We start from the raw sequence: 24,009 nt of genomic DNA, 5'->3' as shown, positions 1-24,009 counted from the left end.
TTCAGATCGAGGGAGGGATAATTATTTTATTCAAAGTTTGTTACTTCATTCAATGAATTCTTGAATCATTATTTGATTGAGATTCAAGACTCCATCGATCGGCCGACACCCTTTTTGTTAAATATTGAAAAGACATTTTATATTCTCAATAACATGATGCCACATTCGAGTAATACACCAATTTTATTTGTTTATATCTTTATATCTTAATCTTATTTATCTGCATCATCATCCAATTATTAACTATTCAAATTTAGACTTTTATAAGTACCATTGTACAATTCTTTAGCATTTTCTTGAAATTCAATTGATATTACAAACTATAAAATCATTATTTTCTCTCATGGAAATAAAAAAAAATTATAACTTCACATCATTTTCCTCAATTGCAAGGGTATAAGGATGAACTAGTAAGTATGAAGTGAAATTGAAGGAGATTATTCATAGTCTAAGAAAATTGCAAGGGAAGTTTTTTAATAATAAATTAGTGGTGCCAAAGATTTTACCCTTTCTATACTTCAAATCCAAACAAATTTTTTAATCATAAATATGAATAAAGATTTTGCTTTAAATTTCCACGAGATCTTGAATCCCATCCGCTATATTTTTAATTAGGCATATGTTGATGTGTGACTCAAACATTTTGCCTACAAACGCTTGGAAAAAACAAGGGCATAAAACATGGTTGGTAAGTTGTCAAATCTTCAAAAATATATCCAGGGTCTTTGTTGTATATTTATTTTAATTTTTTTAGTAAAAAGGATTGGATTTATAAAAGTAATCATTCATGTGAGACATGGAACGTGGTTGTCATGGTTTTACTATTATATATATATATATATATATATATAAATTATTTGACGTGCTTCTTTTGATTTATTTATTTCCCTTTCTAGCAAAGAATTTTAAAACTTATAAGGTTTTTTACTAACCTTTATCATATTTGATTTTTCTTTATATTTTTAATAACATTGAGATTTTGATTTGCTTCCCACTTTTCTCTATTCCATATTATTTGTCACAATTCTAATGGAATCAAGAAGTAATTGTTTTTGTGAAAATTGTTTTTTGAAATATTAATCATAGAGACATATACAAAGTCTAATTCAATCGATTATTAAGTAGGATGTTTTAATTATTAAATGAATTAAATGAGTTATATGATGTGTTACATGTCTAGTAATTAGGTAGTATATGAGTTTATATTATTAACACTATTATTATTGTGTCGGGTTTGGGTTAAAATATCAAGACTTTGACATGACGGGAAAATTGTAACCCATAAGTTAGCCGCACATTACCTATTTTCTGAAGTTAAAAACAAAAACACTTTCTAACCTCAATTCTTCTACTAGTATTTAGTTGAAAAATTCATACGAGAATGTTTTAACATTACTTGGTCTTGTCATGGCTCTTACACTTAATCTTCACATCATTTGCCCACCACCAGTGTTGATATCTTCAATGCATTATTGAAGGCCGGCCAACAAGAATTGCACATCATGATATGATCAATATGCATTATTGAAGGCCAACTTGAACCTTAAGGTTAATCCTTATTAGCTATATGTGTGGTTTTCTTGTACTGCTTATCTATCTATCTATATAAATAGTAAGTGGAGTCTCAATTCAAATAACAGAAACAAAGTTAGTGTTTTCAGATTGAGGATATGGCTTCTTCCTTGGCTTTCTTCACTATTTTCTCACTTCTCTTGGTGAGCATTTCTAAGAGGCAAAACTGAAACCAATTGATTATGAACTCAGGAAGATTTTGAATATGAATTTGTATGGTTTAATAATTCTTACAAGTTCTAACATATTTTTCTCTTATTTTGTGAGCAGGTGGGCAATGCAATAGGTGGAAGAAAAGAGCCTGGGGTATACTGGAGGGATGTTATGAAGGATGAGCCCATGCCAAAAGCAATCCAAGGCCTTCTCCCTGAAGATCAATCATCTTCTCTCTTAAGCAAGAAACCCAACTGTCAGACAATTCCAGGGGCAAGAAATGGGGGTGATATTGTCAAGGGTTTTGAGCCTAAAAAAGAGAAGGTTTTCTGGGTTTATGATGATGAGGATGCTAAACTCACAGAAGAGAAATCATTTGTTAAGGACCTTGAGCCCAGGACTAATGTCTCAGCCTAGCATGATAAAGGTGCTACTAAAGAAGAGAAGGAGAAGCCATTTGTGGGTGACTTTGAACCTAGGCCTAATGTTTCTGCTTATAATGAATAAGTGGAACAGAAACCATGAATATTATTCATTAGGTAAGAAATAGAGTGCCATTGGTAGTGATTATAAAAAATATTTCTAGCATTTCAAACACTTGAATGATAAAAAAATTTAAATATTAAAAATGTTGGAAACACTTTCTAAAATTATTATCAAATGAGCTTATAATTAGAAGCCCCTAGTGTTTAATGTTTGTATTGGAATTGATGTGAAGTGTGTGAAATGATTTAATAAGAGTTGTACCACTTGGTTTGACTTATTACAAGTTGGTATTATATACCTAGAAATGATTATGACTTTAAGAGATCTTGAAGATTATTCAAGATTTGGGTTTTTTCATTTTTCTTTAATTAGATTTCATAAATGATTTTTTAACTATTTAAAAATGTTTTTAAAATTTTATAATTAGAAGTGTTTTTCTAAAAATATTGCAAACAAACTCTAAAGGTTTTTCTTAATATATACTTTTAAAAATCTAAAGAATCACTTTTAGAAATCACATTTTTAAAATCACTTTCAAAAAATGATACAAATAAAAACCCTTTTACCAAAATTACTCTAAAACAAACTTTTGTTTTAATTAAGTATATATTGATATTCCATTCCGTGTTCTGTTGCTTAACAAACATATTGATAAAACCAAGCTAGAAAGATGAGGTTGGTAAGCATCAAATCTCAAATGTAACCATGACTTTTGAGAGGATTGATAAAAAAGCGCCTTTGAAGATGGTAATCCCATCAACTATAAACTTCGAGGATGAATATATATCCCATCAACTATTCAAAATTTAAGGAATTTAAATGTGAAACCTAGGTGAAAATTTTAGACCATTTTCGGTAATTATTGTCAAAAATAGTTTTAAACAACAATTTTAAAAACCATATTCTTATGTTTTGTAAAATAAATGTTTATTTGAGAATATGAAATATTTTAAACTTATTTTCTATATTTTAAAATAATTTTTTAAAATATATCTATATGCTTTATTTTTAATTATTTTTCATATTTGTATAATTATTTTTTTAAATAACCCTAAAAAATTAAGTGAAAATAACTAAAACATGTTATCTAAAAACGCTTTTATTTGTTGTTTTCGGGTTGTCAAATATGTTTTTTTTATCTAAAAAAAGAAAAGTGTTTTGAAAATGGTTATGAAATTTTCGATAATAGTTTTTAAAACTCATTCTTTAATATTTTATAGAATAAATGACTAAATATTTGTCTGAGAAGTTAAAATGTTTTTTACTTATTTTTTATATTTTAAAAATAACTTTTATATGTAGAATTTTATTTATAATCATGTAGACATGAAAAAAATTAGTGGATTAAATTACCACTAATGTCTTCAAAATGAATAAATTTAAAATATATATATATATATATATATATATATATATATATCCTCGATAAGTTTTCCTAATATCCAACTATAAAACAGATAATAATAATAATAATAAGAAAATCTTCTTCTCCGAAAAGTTTTACCAACACGATAATAATAATAATAATAATTTTCTTCTTATTATTATTATCCTTTTTATAATTGAAGATTAAGAAAACTTATCTATAAGAGGATATATTTATTTATATATATATATATATATATATATATATATATATATATATATATATATATTAAATTTATTCATTTTGAAAGACCAAATTATTAGTAATTTAATCCATTAATTTTTTTATATCTATAAATCGTTTTTCATATTTGTATGATAAATTTTTAAAATGATATTTAAAAAATAAGTAAAAATAACTGAAAAATTGTTATTAAAAAATATTTTATTTTAGTACTTAATCTTTCTCCTTTTGAACTCCAAACAAGCTGAACAGTGAAGCACCAATCCGAGGCCAAACCAACCCATCTCTACTGCTAGCTGGGTGGGCACAGAAGCAATTTTTTAGGATTAGATGGGCTAGGCATGGCTCTTCGATAATTTTTCTAGAAATTCAGGTTCAGTTAAAGCATGGTCTACAAGCAGACCATCCCTTGATAATTTCCAACAATTATGAAAGACATGGGCTTTTGCTTCTGATTCTCTCTGGATTCGGACCTGCTGCCACCCATCTGAAAGAGAGAGGATTAAAAAAATGTAAAGGAGATATGAGTTGCTAGAAAACAAGGACGTCCCAGCTTTATAAGCCAGAAAACAAAAACAATAATGGAACACTAATATTTTTTTAAGTAAAAGGGCGCGCATCCAATAATAGGAACATGACGTGGGTTGGGCAGACTCAACCTATTGATTAATTTGGAGGAATGATTTCAGATCGAGGGAGGGATCATTATTTTATCCAAAAATTTGTTACTTCATTCAATGAACTCTTGAATCATTATTTCATCGAGATTCAAAACTCCAACAATCATATCGACCGACACCCTTTTTGTTAAATATAAAAAAGACGTTGTCAATGATATAATAATCATCATAACCTTACAATTATTTATCATCACACACACAGATAGATATATATGTCAGAATAATTAGCAAAACCTGATCCCTCCACTACCATTATAAACCCTAAAAAAATCTCATAATTATAGTTTTAGCATATATGTTGCACTGCAAACTTTTCGAAAAAGATAAAATAAAATTCAGGTCACCAAACTTTAACAAAAATTCATAGCTTCTCATCATCGTCCTCAACTACAAGGATATAAGGATGAAACTGATAGGTATAAAGTGAACTCCAAGAAGACCGTTCATAGTTCAAGAAAATTGAAAGGGAAGTTTTCTAATCATAAATTAGTGGTGCCAAAGATTTTACCTTTGCTTTCCATGATACTTCAAATCCTAACTATTTTTTTAATAAAAAATATGAATAAAGACTTGGCCTTAGATTTCCACAAGATCTGGTATATTTTTAATTAGGCATATCTTGATACGTGACTCAAAACATTTTGCCTGCAAAAGCTTGAAAAAAACGAAGGCACAAAATATAGTTGGTAAGCTGTCAAATCTTCGAGCATATATTCAGGCATTGGGTCTCTGTTATTTATTTATTTTAATTTTTTTAGTGAAAACGATTGGATTTATAAAAGTAATCATTCATGTGGAGGCATGGAACGTGTTTGTCATGGTTTTACTATTATATATATATATAAACATAATTAAAATTATCTAGAACCTTTTGTATTTTAAATTATTTAATTTTTATATCAAATTTTAAAATAAATCTTAATTAATATATATATATTTGTTAGATCCTTAAGATTTGAGAAAAAGAAAAGGAGAAAATATAAGGAAAAGATTTAATAAATTATTTGACGTGGTTCTTTTGATATATTTCTGTCCCTTTTTTTAACAAAGAATTTTCTTTGTATTTTTAACAATATTGAGATTTTGATTTGTTTCCCACTTTTAATTTCTCTATTCCATTTTACTTGTCATAATCCAAATAAAACCAAGAAGTAAATATTTTTGTGAAAATTGTTTTAATTTTGAAACATTAATCATATAAACATATACAAAATCTAATTCAATCCGATTATTAAGTAGAAGAATTTAATTATTAAATGAATGAAATGTGTTATATGCATATTACCTATCTAGTAATGAAGCAATATTTGAGTTTATATTTTTAACAATAGTATTATTGTGTCGGGTTTGGGTTGATATATGTCATTGAATATCAAGACTTTGACATGACATGAAAATTGTAACCCCTATGTTAGCTTTCTCCTTATGAAGTTCAAACAAGCTGAACAGTGAAGCACCAATCCGAGGGCAAACCAACCCCATTCTACTGCTAGCTTTGGTGGGCACAGAAGCAATTTTTTAGGATTAGATGGGCTAGGCATGGCTCTTCGATAATTTTTCTAGAAATTCAGGCTCAGTTAAAGCGTGGTCTACAACAGACCATCCCTTGATAATTTCCAACAATTATGAAAGACATGGGCATTTGCTTCTGATTCTCTCTGGATTCGGGCCTGCTGCCACCCATCTGAAAGAGAGGATTAAAAAAATGCATAGGAGATATGAGTTGCTAGAAAACAAGGACGTCCCAGCTTTATAAGCTAGAAAACAAAAACAATAATGGAACACTAAAATTTTTTTAAGTAAAAGGGCGCGCATCCAATAATAGGAACATGATGTGGGGTGGGCAGACCCAACCTATTGATTAATTTGGAGGAATGATTTCAGATCGAGGGAGGGATCATTATTTTATCCAAAAATTTGTTACTTCATTCAATGAAGTCTTGAATCATTATTTCATCGAGATTCAAAACTCCAGCAATCATATCGACCGACACCCTTTTTGTTAAATATAAAAAAGACGTTGTCAATATAATGTCACATATATATATATTTTCAAGTTCAGTAATATACGACATTTTTATTAGTTTATTTTCTTTCATGGAAATAAAAAAGTTGATACTAGATCACAAGAATAAGTAATAAAAAAATACAATAAAAACACACAAATTTACGTAAAAAAAACCTTAGACAGGAAAAACTATAGATAAAAATATAGAAAATCTATAATATAAAAAAATTGGTATAAAAAAGGAGAGTTGTGAACGGTTATAATAAAAACATAATCATCATAACCCTACAACTATATATCATCACACACACACACACACAATATATATATATATATATATATAAATAATTAGTAAACCCCGATCCCTCCACTACCATTATAGACCAAAAAAAACAAATCTCATAATTATAGTTTTATCATATATGTTGCACTGCGAGCTTTTCGAGTCGAATAAAATAAAATTCAAGTCACCAAATTCTAACAAAAATTTATAGCTTCTCATCATCGTCCTCAACTACAAGGGTATAAGGATGAAACTAATAGGTATGAAGTGAACTCCAAGAAAAGTATTCATAGTTCAAGAAAATTGCAAGGAAAATTTTCTAATCATAAATTAGTGGTGCCAAAGATTTTACCTTTGCTTTCCATGATACGTCAAATCCTAATTATTTTTTTAATCATAAATATGAATAAAGACTTGGCCTTCGATTTTCACAAGATCTTGAATCTCATCCAGTATATTTTTAATTAGGCATATGTTGATACGTAACTCAAAACATTTTGGTTGCAAAAGTTTGGAAAAAACGAAAGCACAAAACATAGTTGGTAAGCCATCAAATCTAGGCATCGGGTTTTTGTTATTTATTTATTTTTATTTTTTTAGTGAAAATGATTGAATTTATAAAAGTGATAATTCATGTGGAGGCATGGAACATGTTTGTCACGGTTTCACTATTAAATATAATATATATATATATATATATAAACATAATTAAAATTATCTAGAACCTTCTATATTTTAAATTATTTAATTTTTATATCAAATTTTAAAATAAATAAAATAAATTTTAATATATATATATATATATATATTTTGTTAGATCCTTAAGATTTGAGAAAAAGAAAAGGAGAAAATATAAGGAAAATATTTAATAAATTATTTGACGTGGTTATTGCGATGTATTTATGTCCCTTTTTTAGCAAAGAATTTTCTTTGTATTTTTAATAATATTGAGATTTTGATTTGTTTCCCATTTTTCTCTATTTCATATTACTTGTCATAATCCAAATAAAACTGAGAAGTAACTATTTTTGTGAAAATTATTTTAATTTTGAGACATTAATCATATAAACATATACAAAATCTAAGTCAACCTGATTATTAAGTAGAAGAATTTAATTATTAAATGAAGGAAATGAGTTATATGATGTATTACCTGTCTAGTAATGGAAGAGTATTTGAGTTTATATTTTTAACATTAGTATTGTTGTGTTGGGTTTGAGTTGATATATGTCATAGAATATCGAGACTTTGACACGACGTGAAAATTGTAGCCCCTAAGTTTGTTGCACATTACCTATTTTCTGACGTTAGAAACAAGAACACTTTCTAACCTCAATTCTTCTACTAATATTTAGTTGAAAAATTCATACGAGAATGTTTTAACATTACTTGGTCTTGTCATGGCTCTTACACTTAATCTTCACATCATTTGCCCAACACCACATTGTTGACATCTTCAATGCATTATTGAAGGCCAACAAAAATTGCACATCATGATATGATCAATATACTTTATCCAAGGCCAACTTGAACCTTAAGGTTAATCCTTCTTAGCTATATGTTTGGTTTTCTTGTACTTCTTATCTATCTATCTATGTAAATAGTAAGTGGAGCCTCGATTCAAATAACAGAAACAAAGTGTTTGCAGATTGAGGATATGGCTTATTCCTTGGCTTTCTTCACTATTTTCTCGCTTCTCTTGGTGAGCATTTCTAAGAGGCAAACTGAAACCAATTGATTATGAACTCAGGAAAATTTTGACTATGAATTTGTATGGTTTCATAATTCTTACAAGTTCCTACATATTTTTCTCTTAATTTGTGAGCAGGTGGGCAATGCAATAGGTGGAAGAAAAGAGCCTGGGGAATATTGGAGAGATGTTATGAAGGATGAGCCCATGCCAAAAGCAATCCAAGGTCTTCTCCCTGAAGATTAATCATCTTCTCTCTCAAGCAAGAAACCCAACTGTCAGACAACTATAGAGGCAAGAAATGGGGATGATGTTGTCAAGGGTTTTTGTTGAGGCCCCGCGTTCCTGGTGATCCATGTAGTTGCCAAATGAATGGGCGCACGATCTCAACCACTATAAGTTCCTGGTTCAATCGTTCTTGCAAAATACGTCTGAACAGGGTATCCGGACGCACCCTTCGATGGTTTTGTTAGCCATGGTTCAGAGAGATAAATCAGTTGGCTTTTTATTAGGTATAACAAACTTACCTTCCTCTTTATGTGAAGGTTCATATATATCGTCTCAGAAGCTCTGTCTCCCTCTTTAATGATAGGGAGATATTTTGGCTTGACATGATGCCTCTAAGTGGTGACAAAGCCATCATCACCCTACGGGCGGCTGCCAGAGATCGTGGGGGGCGTCGCAGATGTCAGAGATTGTGGGAAGTGACTTGTTGTCATTCCTGTCCTTTCACTCTACAGGTGGCGGAACGTGGGCCGTGACAGGCTGTCAGAATGGCGTAGCAAGACTTGCTTACTTTAGTCAATGATCTGGACAAACATATTTGGATAGGGTATGTAGGTCTTCCGGATGTAATATAACGATCGTCCGGATGTGATGTTTGCGAGTGTCGTGTGCTTCTCTCTGAGGAAGTTCGGATAGGAGAAGCGTGCCACGTGTCTCCTTTGGGGGAGATCCGGATGGAGCTAATACGGATGGAAATGTGTGCCACGTGGCATCAGGGAGATCCGGATGGAGCTAATCCGGATGAAAATGTGTGCCACGTGGCATCAGGGGGAGGGGTCCCTACAGTTTTGAGCCTAAAAAAGAGAAGGTTTTCTGGGTTTATGATGATGAGGATGCTAAACTCACAGAAGAGAAATCATTTGTTAAGAACCTTAAGCCCTGGACTAATATCTCAGCCTACCATGATAAAGGTGCTACCAAAGAAGAGAAGCCATTTGTGGGTGACTATGAACCTCGGCCTAATATTTCTGCTTACAATGAGTAAGCGAAAATGCTTGTATTGGAATTGATGTGAAGTGTGTGAGATGATTTAATAAAAGTTGTGCCTGGTTTCTGACTCATTACAAGTTGGTATTTTGCATACTATATATATTAATTAAATACCTAGAAATGATTATGACTTTCGGAGATCTTGATGATTATCCAGGATGTGGGTTTTTGCTTTTTTCATTTGTTGGATGTGGCTTTTTTGGATTATCCAAGTTGATCGAGAAATTCCATAGTACAGAACAACCATTGAATACTATAAATCTTCTCTCAGAGCACTTAACTAGCATCTTCATACTTCAGCTACACACCTTCTTTAAGTCAATAACATATATACTTAGAATCAATGCCAAGCAAGATCTCAACCACTTCTTGATGCCCAATCAAGAAGAAAGCTGTGAGTTTTACCCCAATCCAAAACGACAATGATGATAAGGATAGAAGAAAAAGATGAATCAATTTCCCGAGAAAGGAACACTCAAATTTTGGAAAAACAATGAGGAGCACAAAGGGAAGGTAGATGATGACTATTGTGTTTCCCTAACCCTTTGGAGATTAAGATATAAACTATTCACAGAAGCAACAGTTTGTCATTAGCTCTTAGGTGCAACCTTGGTCTCCATATCAGTGAGTTAATGTAACATAATTTGATAAATTTTCTAGCAATTAAAGGTGGTGTTTGTTTTTTTACTTAATTCTAAACAGAACCTTAATACTTAATAGTGTTAAATATTAGATTGTTTATTTTTGTAGTATTTTATTTTTATTAAGTATTAAAAAGTAAAAAAAATCAATATGTTATTTTTTCTATTTAGAAAAAGTTACATATTTTGATTTTTTTTTTATTTAGTAAAAAGTTTATAATAAGTCATAAAAAAGTAGAAAAACAAACAACATAAATTCTAAAAACAAATTGCTTTCAGCAAAAAGAAAAAAAAAAACAAACACCACCAACCCTCTTTGGCAACAGTTTTTTAGAACAACATTCCATTTTGCAAAAAAAAAATAAAAACATAGGTTAGACCACCAAAAAATTATTTTTTGTTTTCTATTCTTCAAAATAGAAAAATTATTTTCAAAAAATATCTTTTAGTTGTTTTAAGTTGTTTTCATTTGTTTTTTAATAACTCTTTTTAAAAAAATTATATAAATATGAAAAATGATTAAAGATAAAACACTTGATATAAAAATTATATTTAAAAATTTTAAAAATAAGTTAAAAACATTTCAAGTTCTCAAATAAAATATTTGTTCTACAAAATATTCGAGAATGATTCTCAAAAATTATTTTCAAAAAACATCTTTTAGTTGTTTTAAGTTGTTTTTCATTTATTTTTTAAGAGTTATTTTTAAAAAGAATTATATAAATATAAAAAATGATTAAAAATAAAATACTTGTATGATATAAAAAATATTTTTAAAATATATCTAAAAATATTAAAAATAAATTAAAAACAATTCAAATTTTCAAACAAAATATTTGTTCTACAAAATATTAGAGAATGATGCTCAAAAATTATTTTCACCAAACAAGACAAAGTTCGGTTAGAACATGGTCGACAACAATCCCATCCCGTGATCATTTTAAACAATTATGAAAAGCATGATTTATTTTTCTTCTAATTTTATATGGATTCGGTTTGTTGCCACCCTCCAAAAGACAGAAGATTAGAAAAATACCAAGTGAATAGCTAGAAAACAAGGACATGCCAGCTTTATAAGCTAGAAAATAAAAATAATAATGAAACACCTATCTTTTTCATCTAATAATAGGAGGAAGTGCGGTAGGTAGATCCAATCAATTGAATAATTTGAGATGAATGTAGGGATCATTATTTCATTGAAATTGAAATGGAGCTATATATATATATATATGAAAAAGATAAAATAAAAAAAACGTGTTTCCACGATTAATATAATTTCTACAATCACACAGTGTATTAATACTAAAAAATTAATAAATTGAAAGAAACAAGAAGGGTCACAATGGTAAAACTCTCAAAAAAGATTTTTCAATTATGTCTGTATTGTCTAAAAAAATAAAACCTTAAAATTTAAGATGTTAAATATATAATAGGGGTAAATTCACCATTCATTATATAGAAGAGTTACATCGCTCTCCACAAGCTCAACGGGAAGCTCGACTCCTACCATCTTGAGTGAAATACATAACATATATATGACAACAAAGAGACTACCTACATAATTTAATTCATAAGAGGGTCAATCAAAGTATTTATCTAATGTAAAAACCTTTATTAGAAATAATACAATTTCACCAAAACTAAGAAGAAGCAAACTTCAAATAATCTATGAATTCCAATGTCAATTTCAACGAGAGTAAATGATTATTTAAGAAAATTACAATGAAAATCTTTAAATCATAAACAATTATTTTTAAAATTTTTAGTGAAGTGTTATTTGGATGTATTTATTGTTTTTTATTTTTAAAATATTATATAAAACAACTCTTATATAAAATACAAAAATTCATAAAATCTTATTTTGATAGGATAATATAAGAGTTTCTATATTGTTATTTTATACAGAAGTTTTTACTATTTTTTTTTCTTTTTAAAAAGGAAAAAAACATAATCTGATTCTGATCCACTTGATCCTAAAGTTGGCCTGGTGCCAATATTCTATGTAGAAAATTTGGTTTGAGAGCCCTTTTCCTACAGGTAATACTTTAGCATTACGTGGGGACCTTGGTTTGCATGAAAGCAAAGGGTTGGTCACATATCTAGCAAAAGGTTGTTTTTTTCACTTAAATCTAAATAAAATTTAATTTAACTTAATTTTAAATACAACTTAATACTATTAAATATTTAGTTATTCTTTTTATTATTTTATTTATATTAAATATTTCGTATTAAAAGGGTGAAGGATGTGTTAAAATTGTGTTTTGGTTGTTTCAAAAAGACATTTTTACCATTCAATAAAAAGTTAAATATTTTGACTTTTTCTATTCAATCAAAATTTTAAAAAAATAAGTAACAAATAAATAAAAAAGTTAAAAACAAATGATCTAAAATTTAAAAACAAATTGGATTTAACATTAAGTTAAAAAACAAACACCACCATAAATTGTCTACACAACATTGAATTGATCATATAATATAATGCTTAAATAGGGTTTTGGCTCGACCTTTTCTAGCAAATTATGGTTAGTTAGAGCATTGGTCTTTACCAAGCCTACCCATGAATATGATAGCATAGACGTGAGAAGTTCTCTTTTTTCTTTTCACTTTTTAGCGGAGGTTACTATAAAATTCAACTTAATTTTATTTTAACTTTTTTTTTTTTTGTAAATATAAATGTTTGTTAATCTCACTAGAAGATTGTACCATACCACCATGGTATGTTATTGTTTGAGATGTTACAAACTTACAACATACCAACAACCTTTATAATATTTTTTGCTTGGGATTCTCTTGTCTCGTTTAGGTATGGCCCATATGGAAGGAAACGAAAAAGCTGAAGGGCATGACAGCCCTATATGCTAGAAAACAAGATGATCATGGAAAATCTCTCTTCCATTATTAACGAAAGCAATCATGAAAATAGTAAGTGGGGGCGGAGAAAGTGAAATGGGCTTAAAAAAAAAATGTGGTCGCCTTTTCAAAAATGCTACTTTCCAAATCGGTGGAACCACATTTATATCAGATAACAAAATCACACAAATATGAGATTAAGTAGGGTTGCAATGTCTTGTACTTTGTTTGTGGACAATTTTGTTCTTTTTTTTTGTTATGATTTATGAATCTTTTTAGACAATAACTTGTTCTTCGTTAAATATTTGATGTGAACTCTTTTATCATAATATTTTTAAATATACCCATTCAATCCCCTTTGAGTGTTACCCTCTTGGACAATAGTTTTTCAAGTATAACAAATGGAATCAAGATACAAAATAATGAGATCTCATATATGATACAAATGGACAAGAGTTTGAAAATAAAGACATGAAACCCTATTTGTACTCATAAGATTATTTTAAGCAAAAATATCATTCAATATTGTAATAAGATCTTATCTTTCATCTTGATTAGAATTAATTAAGATACAGAGAGATAAGATCAAGATAAGAAATGATGGGATCTCATATTTGATACGAATGAGTGAGACTTGGAAACAAAAGCAAGGAACCCATATTGGTACTAATGTCTTATCGGTATGTTCCAAAAAGAGTATCATTCAGTTCTATAGTAAAACTATTTTTTTTTTTTATTTATCTAATGTGAAAATGTTTTGATCACAAAGGCATTATTAATATCATCCTGCATTATTCATCATCAACGTGGAATATTAAATTTTCAAATCCTTAATTAACATTTTTTGTTTTCTTGTACTTTTTCTGTGTGTATAAATAGTAAGAGCAGCCTTGATGCAAATCACACAGTGGTAACCTAAGTGTTTAATTGATTGAGAACATGGAGTCTTCCTTCGCTTTGTTTGTTATTTTCTCACTTGTCTTGGTAATCTTCATTTCTGATAGGCCAAGAAAAATCAAGGCCTCGATCTTAGATATGATTTCATATGGTTTATACTAGTTCTGTAGCAGCGAGTGCTAATATATTTCCCTCTTCTCTGAGCAGGTTGGCAACACAATAGCTGCGAGAAAGGACCCTGGGGAGTATTGGAAAGATGCCATGAAGGATCAGCCCATGCCCAAGGCCATCGAAGGCGTTCTCTCCGCCAAGAACCCCAACTGCCATACAGCTACGGAGGCAAGTAACGAGCAGGCCGATCAGCTTTTAAAGGATTTTGAGCAGAAAGTAGAGAAGGCTTTTGCCGAGGACTTTGAACCCAGACCCAATGTCTCGGTTTACCATGATGATAGTAAAGTTGGAGAAGAAAAATCATTTGTTAAGGACTTTGAGCCCGGGCCTAACGTCTCAGTATACCATGACGATGAAGTTGCTTCAAAGGGAGACAAGTCATTTGTTAATGACTTTGAACCAAGGCCAAATGTCTCTGTTTATAACGACTAAGGGAAACCCATGTATAATTGAAGCAGGTACAAGTGGTCTATGTATGCCTTTCACATAAGTTGATCAGCACTGAAGCTAGCTACATGTAAGAACTAAGAAGTAAGATCGATGTTTCAGGTTTGAATGAGTAATGGTGTGAAGTAGTATTGAAGTGTGGAGTGTGAATTGTATTATGATGATTTAATAAAAGCTTGTACCGGTCAGGTTTTGCTTTTTAATCGACTCTTTATTACTTAATGACTTAAGTTGATTTTAAGTTAAATTGTTCTTAAGTTATTAATTTGAAACTTATTACTTATTTTTTATTTTAAGTGTTAAAAGTTTTTTTATAAAATTTATTTTAAATTATCAAATTAACATATTTATTTTCATCGATTGTAATTGATATTTATCATTATTATTTTAATTAATATTTATTTTGATTAATTTTAAGCAATTAATTTGTTTATTAGACATTCATACTTAAAGTATTATAAATGTATAAGATAACATAAAAATGAGTCATAAATATGAAGTTATGGTTGTTAAATATATGTCTCATTAAATATGAATAAATAAGAGCTTTCTCGTAACAAAGTTAATAGCTTTTTTTGGTTAATGGGCTTTCATTAGAAACACATTCAAGGAAAATAATTGTATTTGGATATATAATAAATAAATAAATTTTGAAGGATCACTTATCTTACACTCAATTTTGATGTACACAATAATGAGTCAGTCACACACCTAATGGGTTATAGCGGTTGAATTTTTTGGTAAAGAACATGATATACCTTGTGAGCTCAAATCTTCTAAGTTTAAACTTTTAGGAAAATTTATAATTTAATATACTATTAGAATTTTGTTTAGTAGAAGGTTATATTTTCGAATCGTAACTTTATAATTTACACATTTTCTTTTCAGGAAAATTGATTGGTGAACACTTTCCTAACAAATCAAGGTCACTTAGAACATTCGCTTTCACCAAGCCTATCCCATGAATATAATAGCAGACCCTTATGCATGAAAAGGACTATGGGCCTATGGCATGGTATATGAATATGAAAATGGCGTAACTAACAAGGAAGCCGTATGGAGTAGGACATATTATGTTGAAAAAACCAATGGAGTAGGGCATATATAGTGCCACCATTTATCTTCAACTATTGTGAGAGTGTTTGATAAATCAATTTAATAATTTAATTTGATTTAATAACTTAATTTAAATTGTTAAGTAGATTAAATAAGTTTGATAAAATAACTTAATATCATAACTTGAAATAAAAAATAATTTTAAATTTTAAATTAAAATAGTTAATTTATTCTTAATCTTAATTTTTTTTTTTGTCTCATTTGTTGATCCATCCTAGTGAGAATATAGTTAGGAATTATGATTCCACATTCATAATTCGTTTTTTATAATAAATATTTTATGATTATCTTGTATATCTATAATACTTTAAATATGAATGTGTTTTACAAATAATTTATTACTTAAAATTAATTAATGTAAATAAATCACTTAAAATCAATGAAGATAATTATTTATTATAATTAGTGAGAGTAAACGTATTAATGTGATAATTTAGAATTAATTTTATTAAACAATCTTAATACTTAAAGTAAAAAATAAATAATAAGTTTTAAGTTAACAACTTAAAAACAATTTAACTTAAGTAATAAGTATTAAGTTTTATCAAACACCCACTATGTTAATATTCATGACCGATTGATGAAATAGAACCACTTAACTATACATTATCATTATAAAAATAAATAAATATAATTATTAAACACTAAAATGTATTATTTTTTCCCATTATTTGTATCAGTATTTTAAATCACAAACTCTCGCTTCACCATTACGTGCCTTCAACTTTTTTCATATATATCTATATTAATTCAATATAACTACACTTATATACTTATCTTCATCTCAAAACTTTTTTCTTTCTTTTATAAAAAAAATTAATTTTCAAACAATATGTATATTGCTAAATATATATATATTAAATAAAAATTGAGCCACTTTTCAACAAAAACAATTAGTAGGTGACATCATAGCAGAGCTTCTTCAGATAAATTTTCTAAAGATAATTTACTTGAGAAGGATTCCTTCTCATTCGATATTAACTATTTTGGCATATTACTTGGACATGGTCATGTCTCTTGAGTCTTGACAAGCAATCGGTCGGTCCAATGTAACATAGCATTGTCCTTGCAACAAGCCCCTCACGTGATCAACGGCAAAATATTCAAAATATATTTTTTCTTTTTTTTTATTTTAATAATTTGTTAATCAATTTATTTAAAAAAATCTTTATCAATAAATATTACTTTACAAGTTTGTAATAACATTTAAAAATATCAGAATATTCATTCTTTTTTAACAAGATGGGCATATTAATTATCGCTACGTACGTGAATGTCGATGGTTCTAAATCGTCCTTTATATCTTGTTTTTCTTGTAGTTTTGAGATATATATGCAGATATATAGATCGAGTAGCCTCTCCATGCAAAATACAGGTAGAACATGATGAAGTCTCCTCTTGCTTTCTTGGCTATTTTCTCACTTCTCCTTGTGAGTATTCCTTCTTCTTTTTTTTTTATTCATCCTTTTTCTTTTAATCGCTTCAAATCTTTATTTAAAACTTGGCCAAAACAATTAAGAATTTGAATCTGACAAAGGAAATGATTATGAAGTCAAGTAAATTTTGAGTATGATTTACAAGTTAAGTTCTGACAGAGATTTCTCCATTGTTGTTGAGCAGTTGTACAACACTGTAGATGGAAGAAAACACCCAGAGGAATACTGGAGAAATCTGAGGATGCGGGTGCCCATGAGAAAGGCCACTGAGCAAAAGCCAGAAGTTATTCTTTCCATTGACGAATTCAAGTATCACAATGCTGCTACAGACGCTGAGGAGAAACCTCTTGGCACCTCCTCTGAACCAGTTGGCAGTGGTGGCGATGGCGGTGGCGATCTTAAAGAAGAGGAGCCTCTTGGCACGTCCTCTGAACCAGTTGGCAGTGGTGGTGGTACCGGTGGTGGCGACCGTAAAGTACACAAACATCTTTTTAAGCAATATGGACCAAAAGTTCCTGCGAATTAATTTAAATACCGTGTGCAAGTGTACTGTCATGGATGATAATATTTGAATGGAAGATATGTGAAATGATCTCTATCCTTTTATGGTCATTCAGGGTCCGGCAACACTACAAACATGTAGTTTTTCAATAAAGTGATATCACCTATGTATTTCACAACTTAATCTCATTTCTCTGTTTTCATCTACCTTTATGTCTTGTTTCTTGGTATGACCTATGTATTTTGCAACTTAATCTTATTTGCCTGTACTCATCTACCTTTGTGTCTAGTCACATGGTATGTATCCTCGTTTGTACTCATCTACCTTTATGTCTGGTCACGTGGTATGTATCCTCGTCTGTTCTCATCTACATTTGTGTCTAGTGACGTGGTATTTATCCTCATTTGATGACTTATCACCTCTGTATTTTACAACTTCATATCATTTGTCTATACTCATCTACCTTTGTGGATAGTTACGTGGTATGTATTATCGTTTGATGACCTAAAATTTATCATATATATATATATATATATATATGATATTTCCTTCTATAAGTATTGCTAAGATATTTTCGCATTTTTCGATTATTTATGATTTTATATAAAAGGCCTTTGATTTTACAAAAGACGCTTACTTCAGAACATTTTCTACAAAAAGACAGTTATGTTCAAAACAATTTTTAAAAATATTTTTGTAAAATAAAAGTTTATTTAAAAACTTAAAATATTCTCTATCTATTTTTTATATTTTAATTTTTTAAAAAATATTTCTTAAAAATAATTATATGTAATGCTTTATTTTGAATCATTCTTTATATTTATACAATCATTTTTTAAAACAACATAAAAAAAAACAAGTGAAAATAACTAAAAATATGTTCTAGTAAATATCATATTTTCGGGACAAATTCTTAAAAAAACTATTTTATATCAAAAAAATACCAAATTCATGTTTTTGAGTCTTAAAAATAGTTTTCAGTTTAAAAATAATTCTCAATCAACTCTTATAATCTTTATGAAAACAGAATGTTGAACATGCATCATTAAATATTTATGAAACTATCATTTTACTTAATGCAATGACATTCTTATAATTTTGTAGATAAAATTGTAAAAATTCATTCAATTGCTAACAAAGGTAAATAAAAATCTTTTTCCTATAAATAAATCAAATTACTTTTTTTTAATAAAATTATTTCTAATAAATTATTTTAGCAACGATAAGTATAAATAATTTTTTTAAGAATAAAAAAATTGAATGCAAATAAAATTGAATCAAATCATTTATTCAAAATAAATTAAAACCTTTTTATAAATAAATAAATTAAATTTCATTCAATTGCTAACAAAGGTAAATAAAAATCTTTTTCCTATAAATAAATCAAATTACTTTTTTTTTAATAAAATTATTTCTAATAAATTATTTTAGCAACGATAAGTATAAATAATTTTTTTAAGAATAAAAAAATTGAATGCAAATAAAATTGAATCAAATCATTTATTCAAAATAAATTAAAACCTTTTTATAAATAAATAAATTAAATTTCATTCAATTGCTAACAAAGGTAAATAAAAATCTTTTTCCTATAAATAAATCAAATTACTTTTTTTTAATAAAATTATTTCTAATAAATTATTTTAGCAACGATAAGTATAAATAATTTTTTTAAGAATAAAAAAATTGAATGCAAATAAAATTGATTCAAATCATTTATTCAAAATAAATTAAAACCTTTTTATAAATAAATAAATTAAATTTTTTTAACAAACTCCTTTCGAATTTCTTAAAAAAGTAATTTTTTGAAATATTTTTTAACATTAGTTTAATAAATCAGTTTTCATAATTTTTATATTACTTATCTTGTACATTCTTGTAATGACTCATCACCATACTTTCTCGCAGATATGTCTGTCTTTTCATTAAAAAAAAGAAGTTGCACTAGATTTTTTTTCTTATTTTGGTTTTTCTTTTTCAAAATAAACAAAAATAAGTGATAACTCCAAATATTTTTTCTAAAATGTAAATTTTTCACAAGTCTTGCCATCAAGTAAGAGCTCACATGAAAGATGTAGATCCATAGCAATTAAAAAAAAAAAGGGAAAAAGACACCTAAACTTTTTCTTTTCCATTTTCCTCAACAACGGCACAATTTTTCTTTTCCTCAACTTTTCCGTCGGTAAACAAGTAAGAGAAAAACTGTTGTCTTGCCTTTATTTTCCCACATTTTTTTCTCAAAATTTAAAAAAAAATAAAAAATATAATTTTCTTCCGGGTTTGTTTTTCTTCTCTGGTCATGCTTCTAGAATATCCACTCTTTGTTTCACTTGAAACTTCAAAGAACCAAACAAAACCAAAGAATTTTTTCAAAAAAAAAAAAAAAAATTCAGTTGTAAAATATCTTGCTCTATAATTTTTGTTTTCTAGTGCTTGTTATGTATTTGATTTTTAAAAGTATTTGATTTTTAAAACACTAATTGTAAACCATTTGTGAAGGACATTGAGGCTATGAGTATTAATACATTGGCTTACACAATAGCTAAGGATCATAAATAATCATTTGTGAGAGATTTTGAGCCCATGAAGACGAATACCTTGGCTTACACAAAGGCGTACGTAAAAGGAATTTGAGCTTGTTGGGTCTAGTTTTCCATCTTTACTATGGTGAAGTTACTACTAAAGAAGTGGCAGAATAAGGGAAACTATAATGTGCACTATATATATATATATATATATATATATATATATATATACACTAAAGGTACGTAAAAAATCAACTAAAAGGCTAATGATTATGTTTTTGGTTATCTTATTGGAAACATAAGTCATATGCCTTATCTTTTAGTCATTGTTGTATCTCAAAACGAAGAAATAGATGTTCAATGTTTGATGTTTGATGTGTGCCATGATTTCAGAGAAGTTGAAAACCTACGTATAAATACTTGAAATGGTAAATGACATTTTATGTTGAAAATTAGTTACTTTTCAAGAAAAAATTATGAGAAAGATTAAATTCACAATGTTGGATTATTTCATCATTTTTAACCAAAAATTTTCTAAAAATACTTTGAATAGAAACATTACAAAACATACTATTAGTCAAATAAAACACGAAATTTTAACACAATGCCCAAGCCCACCTCGCTTTAGTACTAAGCTTAATGTCACGGACTTAGTCGTTCACTAAGCTCGTGCGACACTTTGGCAAGATAAGACGCTTGATCTTTGAAGTCAGCCTTATTCACAATGCTTAGCTTGCTAGGCTAAGGTGCTTATGACTCAAAAGCTTAAGAAGCTTAATAGGCAACTCCTTAAAGAATGGAAGCTCTCATTAACTCAAAGAAGCTCTTACAAGTGCTTGGAAGCTCACTTACTTGGTTAGGAAGTGATTTTGGTGGTGCCTTGGCCAAATGAGGTCCTCACATATTTATAGGCACCAATAAAACTCTCTAGAACCTTAAAGGGTTCCTTACAAATAAAAAATATTCTAGAACTCCCTACACTAATTTATGTACAACCCTATGTACAAGAATATACAATAGATCTTTAGAATCTTATAGAAAGCCTTGGACTCCTCTCATGTCTTCCACCATAGTGTAGAGATGTGTGAACATCTCTAGGCATCTCTAGAACCTTCCACATTATTCCCACCAATGACTTAGTGTAGATGGCTCCAGGAGTCTCCAGAAGCTTCCCTCCTCCTATATAAGCCCATGGGGAGGGTCATTTGAAGCATCTTGTGACATTAAGCCCAAAAACTTCTAGCACCTTGGGCCACATGCACGTGGCCCAGTCGAGGATCATTTCAAACCAAACATGAAAAGATAAATTAATAATGATTAAAATGGATGAAAAGACCCCAAATTTGTAAAATTAACCTCCCTCATTTTTTTAACTTAAAGAGTAACCTATTTTTTATATAAATACCCTTCAAATTTTCATTATTTACATGTGGTTTAAAAGAAAATATTATTTCTATAAGAAAAAAAAAAAGAATATTTTTGTCCAAAATAGGTATTTTTTAAATTGAAAAAAAGTAAAGGGTTAGTTTTGTAAAATGAGAATAATTTCGGCCCTTTCAATAGGTTATCCCAAAAATAAATAAAGAAACAAAAGAGATCCTTTGATTGATTCTCGAGATCTCTATGATTATCCATGGATGCCCATGCTGTCTGCCTCTCAATTTTAAAAAGAAAAACAATGAAAATGTGATAAAAGCTAAAGTAACACATAACAAAAAGTGTCACCACCATGGATATCTCAAAGAATAAAATATATGCCTCGTTATCTTAATTTGGGCTTAATCCACATATTAATGACCGCCAACGTGGATCTCGAGGGTCTTGAATTGCTGTCTTATACATATTTTTTCTTGCTTTTGTAGCTATATATATTACATAGACTGATCGGAGTCTCTCACGAAAATTACAGAGAGGAAAGCCATGGAGTCTCCTCTCGCTTTCTTGGCCATTTTCTCGCTTCTCTTCGTAAGTATTTCCACATTTTCTTCTATTTTCGTCAAATCTTTTTTCATTAACTTTAAATATATATATTTTTTTATTTTCTTGAGCATATTCATTCCTTCTATTTTTCTTTCCTATTTACTTTCCTTCTTGTTGAGCAGTTGGCCAGTGTAGAGGCAAGAAAACACCCAGGAGAAGACTGGAGTAAGGGCCCAGCAACTTTGAGGAAGAAGCAGCCGGCCGTGGTAGAATCAGCTGATTCTACAATGAATGATCAGACATCAACTCTCTACATCGCCAATGTAGAAAACTGTGAAGAAGCAAAAGACAGCCCAGTTGTGGAGAGAGGGGCTTCAAAAGAAGAAGGGATAATCAACCTATCTCCTTTTCTTGTTGGAGAAACAGCAGAGGATATGAGCAAGGAGCAGATTAATGATTCAGCTGACTTTGACAAAGATCTAGATGGTCCTGCGGAGAAGTTCTGGTTCGTCTTCGACCCGAGGACTGATGCCACCATTTATCATGAGTAAGGCCTGGGAAGAGGGAGTCCTATGTCCATTAATTAATAGCATGCGTGAAGGTGTTTGATGTTTGTATTATTAGTAGATCTGGTACGAAGAGTGAAAGGTTTCTCTCTTTGTTGAAGATTTAATAAATGGTTGTGTGCATGGTTTCTCCCTTCATTTTCCACTATTAGAAAGCTAATTATCTATGAAAAAAATATCACAAAATACATAATATATATTATAAACTCAAATCTTACAAACTTAAACTTTTTAAAAAATTGACCCTTTAATATTATACCAGAACTATTTGGTATTGAGGCTATGTGTGAAGGAGGGTGTACGAGAGTATAACATGTGTGTTAGAGTGCGTTTTGGAGTAATTTTAGAAAGCATTTCTAACATTTATAACACTTGAATAATAATAATTTTCAAATATTAAAAATATTAAAAACGTTTCTTAGAATCGCTATCAAACAAACTCTTAAACTTATAAAATCATTGAAATCATGTTGGGAGTCAAAAGTTTATCGTCATTTATAATCAAATAGTAAATTGAGATTAAGGATAATTTTATAATATATTAACCTTATCTCACTCCATTCGTGCCTCAAATATATACATATTGTCATTTTCTCAAATATAAAGAGGAAATTGTGAAGTTAGATTCATAGATCATTACAAAGAAAAGATTTTTAATAAAATCCCCAATGGAGTAATTACAATTCCAATAAATATGTAGTCTAATTCCGATGATAAGTTTTACATAATCCCTTATTATGGAACAGACAAGTTAAAGTTCGTTTCATAGTGATTTTATAAAACACTTTTACTTTAAAAAGTGTTTTTGAACAAAAAATTTTATTTTTGGCAAAATTTAGAAAACTCATTTAAAAATTAAAAAAAAAATATCACTTATAATATTTTTAAAAAAAAATACTTGATAGGTGTTTATCTTAAAAGCACTTCTATTAAAAAAACATTTCTAATAAAAACATCGTAAAAAACACTCTCAGATTTAGAATACGTTCGTAGTGATTTTATGAAGTATTTATAATATTTTTAATATTTGAAAAATAAAAAATTTCAAATATTAGGAATGGTAGAAATACTTCCTAGAATCACTGTGAAACGTATTTTTAATACTTAAAAAAAAATATTCAAAGTGGTTTCTAAATACCTTCTCTTATAATCGACTTAGACTTTATTTGACAATGATTTTTAAAA

At 28.8% G+C, this 24,009-nt stretch overlaps 3 protein-coding genes across 3 annotated transcripts; all 3 read left to right on the top strand.

Moving 5' to 3' along the window:
* Positions 1 to 1,597: 1,597 nt before the first annotated feature.
* Positions 1,598 to 2,475, top strand: LOC100853024 (organ-specific protein S2). Its single transcript, XM_003631593.4, has 2 exons — positions 1,598 to 1,715; positions 1,843 to 2,475. The coding sequence occupies exons 1-2, from the start codon at positions 1,671 to 1,673 to the stop codon at positions 2,140 to 2,142; spliced, it is 345 nt and encodes a 114-aa protein (XP_003631641.1). The 5' UTR covers positions 1,598 to 1,670; the 3' UTR covers positions 2,143 to 2,475.
* Positions 2,476 to 14,098: 11,623 nt separating this feature from the next.
* Positions 14,099 to 14,965, top strand: LOC100853060 (organ-specific protein P4). The gene is made up of 2 exons (XM_003631594.4): positions 14,099 to 14,231; positions 14,352 to 14,965. The coding sequence occupies exons 1-2, from the start codon at positions 14,187 to 14,189 to the stop codon at positions 14,745 to 14,747; spliced, it is 441 nt and encodes a 146-aa protein (XP_003631642.1). The 5' UTR covers positions 14,099 to 14,186; the 3' UTR covers positions 14,748 to 14,965.
* Positions 14,966 to 22,157: 7,192 nt separating this feature from the next.
* Positions 22,158 to 22,962, top strand: LOC104878808 (uncharacterized). The gene is made up of 2 exons (XM_010649564.3): positions 22,158 to 22,303; positions 22,441 to 22,962. Exons 1-2 carry the CDS (start codon positions 22,259 to 22,261, stop codon positions 22,807 to 22,809), a joined length of 414 nt encoding a protein of 137 aa, XP_010647866.1. The 5' UTR covers positions 22,158 to 22,258; the 3' UTR covers positions 22,810 to 22,962.
* Positions 22,963 to 24,009: the final 1,047 nt, after the last annotated feature.

This window comes from Vitis vinifera, chromosome 3, assembly GCF_030704535.1.
Source record: "Vitis vinifera cultivar Pinot Noir 40024 chromosome 3, ASM3070453v1".
In the NCBI taxonomy this organism is placed as follows: Eukaryota; Viridiplantae; Streptophyta; class Magnoliopsida; order Vitales; family Vitaceae; genus Vitis; species Vitis vinifera.
The sequence above is the reverse complement of the archived record's forward strand: the minus strand, read 5'-3'. Positions and strand labels throughout refer to the sequence as shown.

Coding starts and splice junctions, on each gene's coding strand:
- LOC100853060 (XM_003631594.4), top strand. CDS start 14,187: ATGGAGTCTTCCTTCGCTTTGTTTGTTATTTTCTCACTTGTCTTG. Junction 14,232..14,351: donor TTATTTTCTCACTTGTCTTG/GTAATCTTCATT, acceptor TTCTCTGAGCAG/GTTGGCAACACAATAGCTGC.
- LOC104878808 (XM_010649564.3), top strand. CDS start 22,259: ATGGAGTCTCCTCTCGCTTTCTTGGCCATTTTCTCGCTTCTCTTC. Junction 22,304..22,440: donor CCATTTTCTCGCTTCTCTTC/GTAAGTATTTCC, acceptor CTTGTTGAGCAG/TTGGCCAGTGTAGAGGCAAG.
- LOC100853024 (XM_003631593.4), top strand. CDS start 1,671: ATGGCTTCTTCCTTGGCTTTCTTCACTATTTTCTCACTTCTCTTG. Junction 1,716..1,842: donor CTATTTTCTCACTTCTCTTG/GTGAGCATTTCT, acceptor TTTTGTGAGCAG/GTGGGCAATGCAATAGGTGG.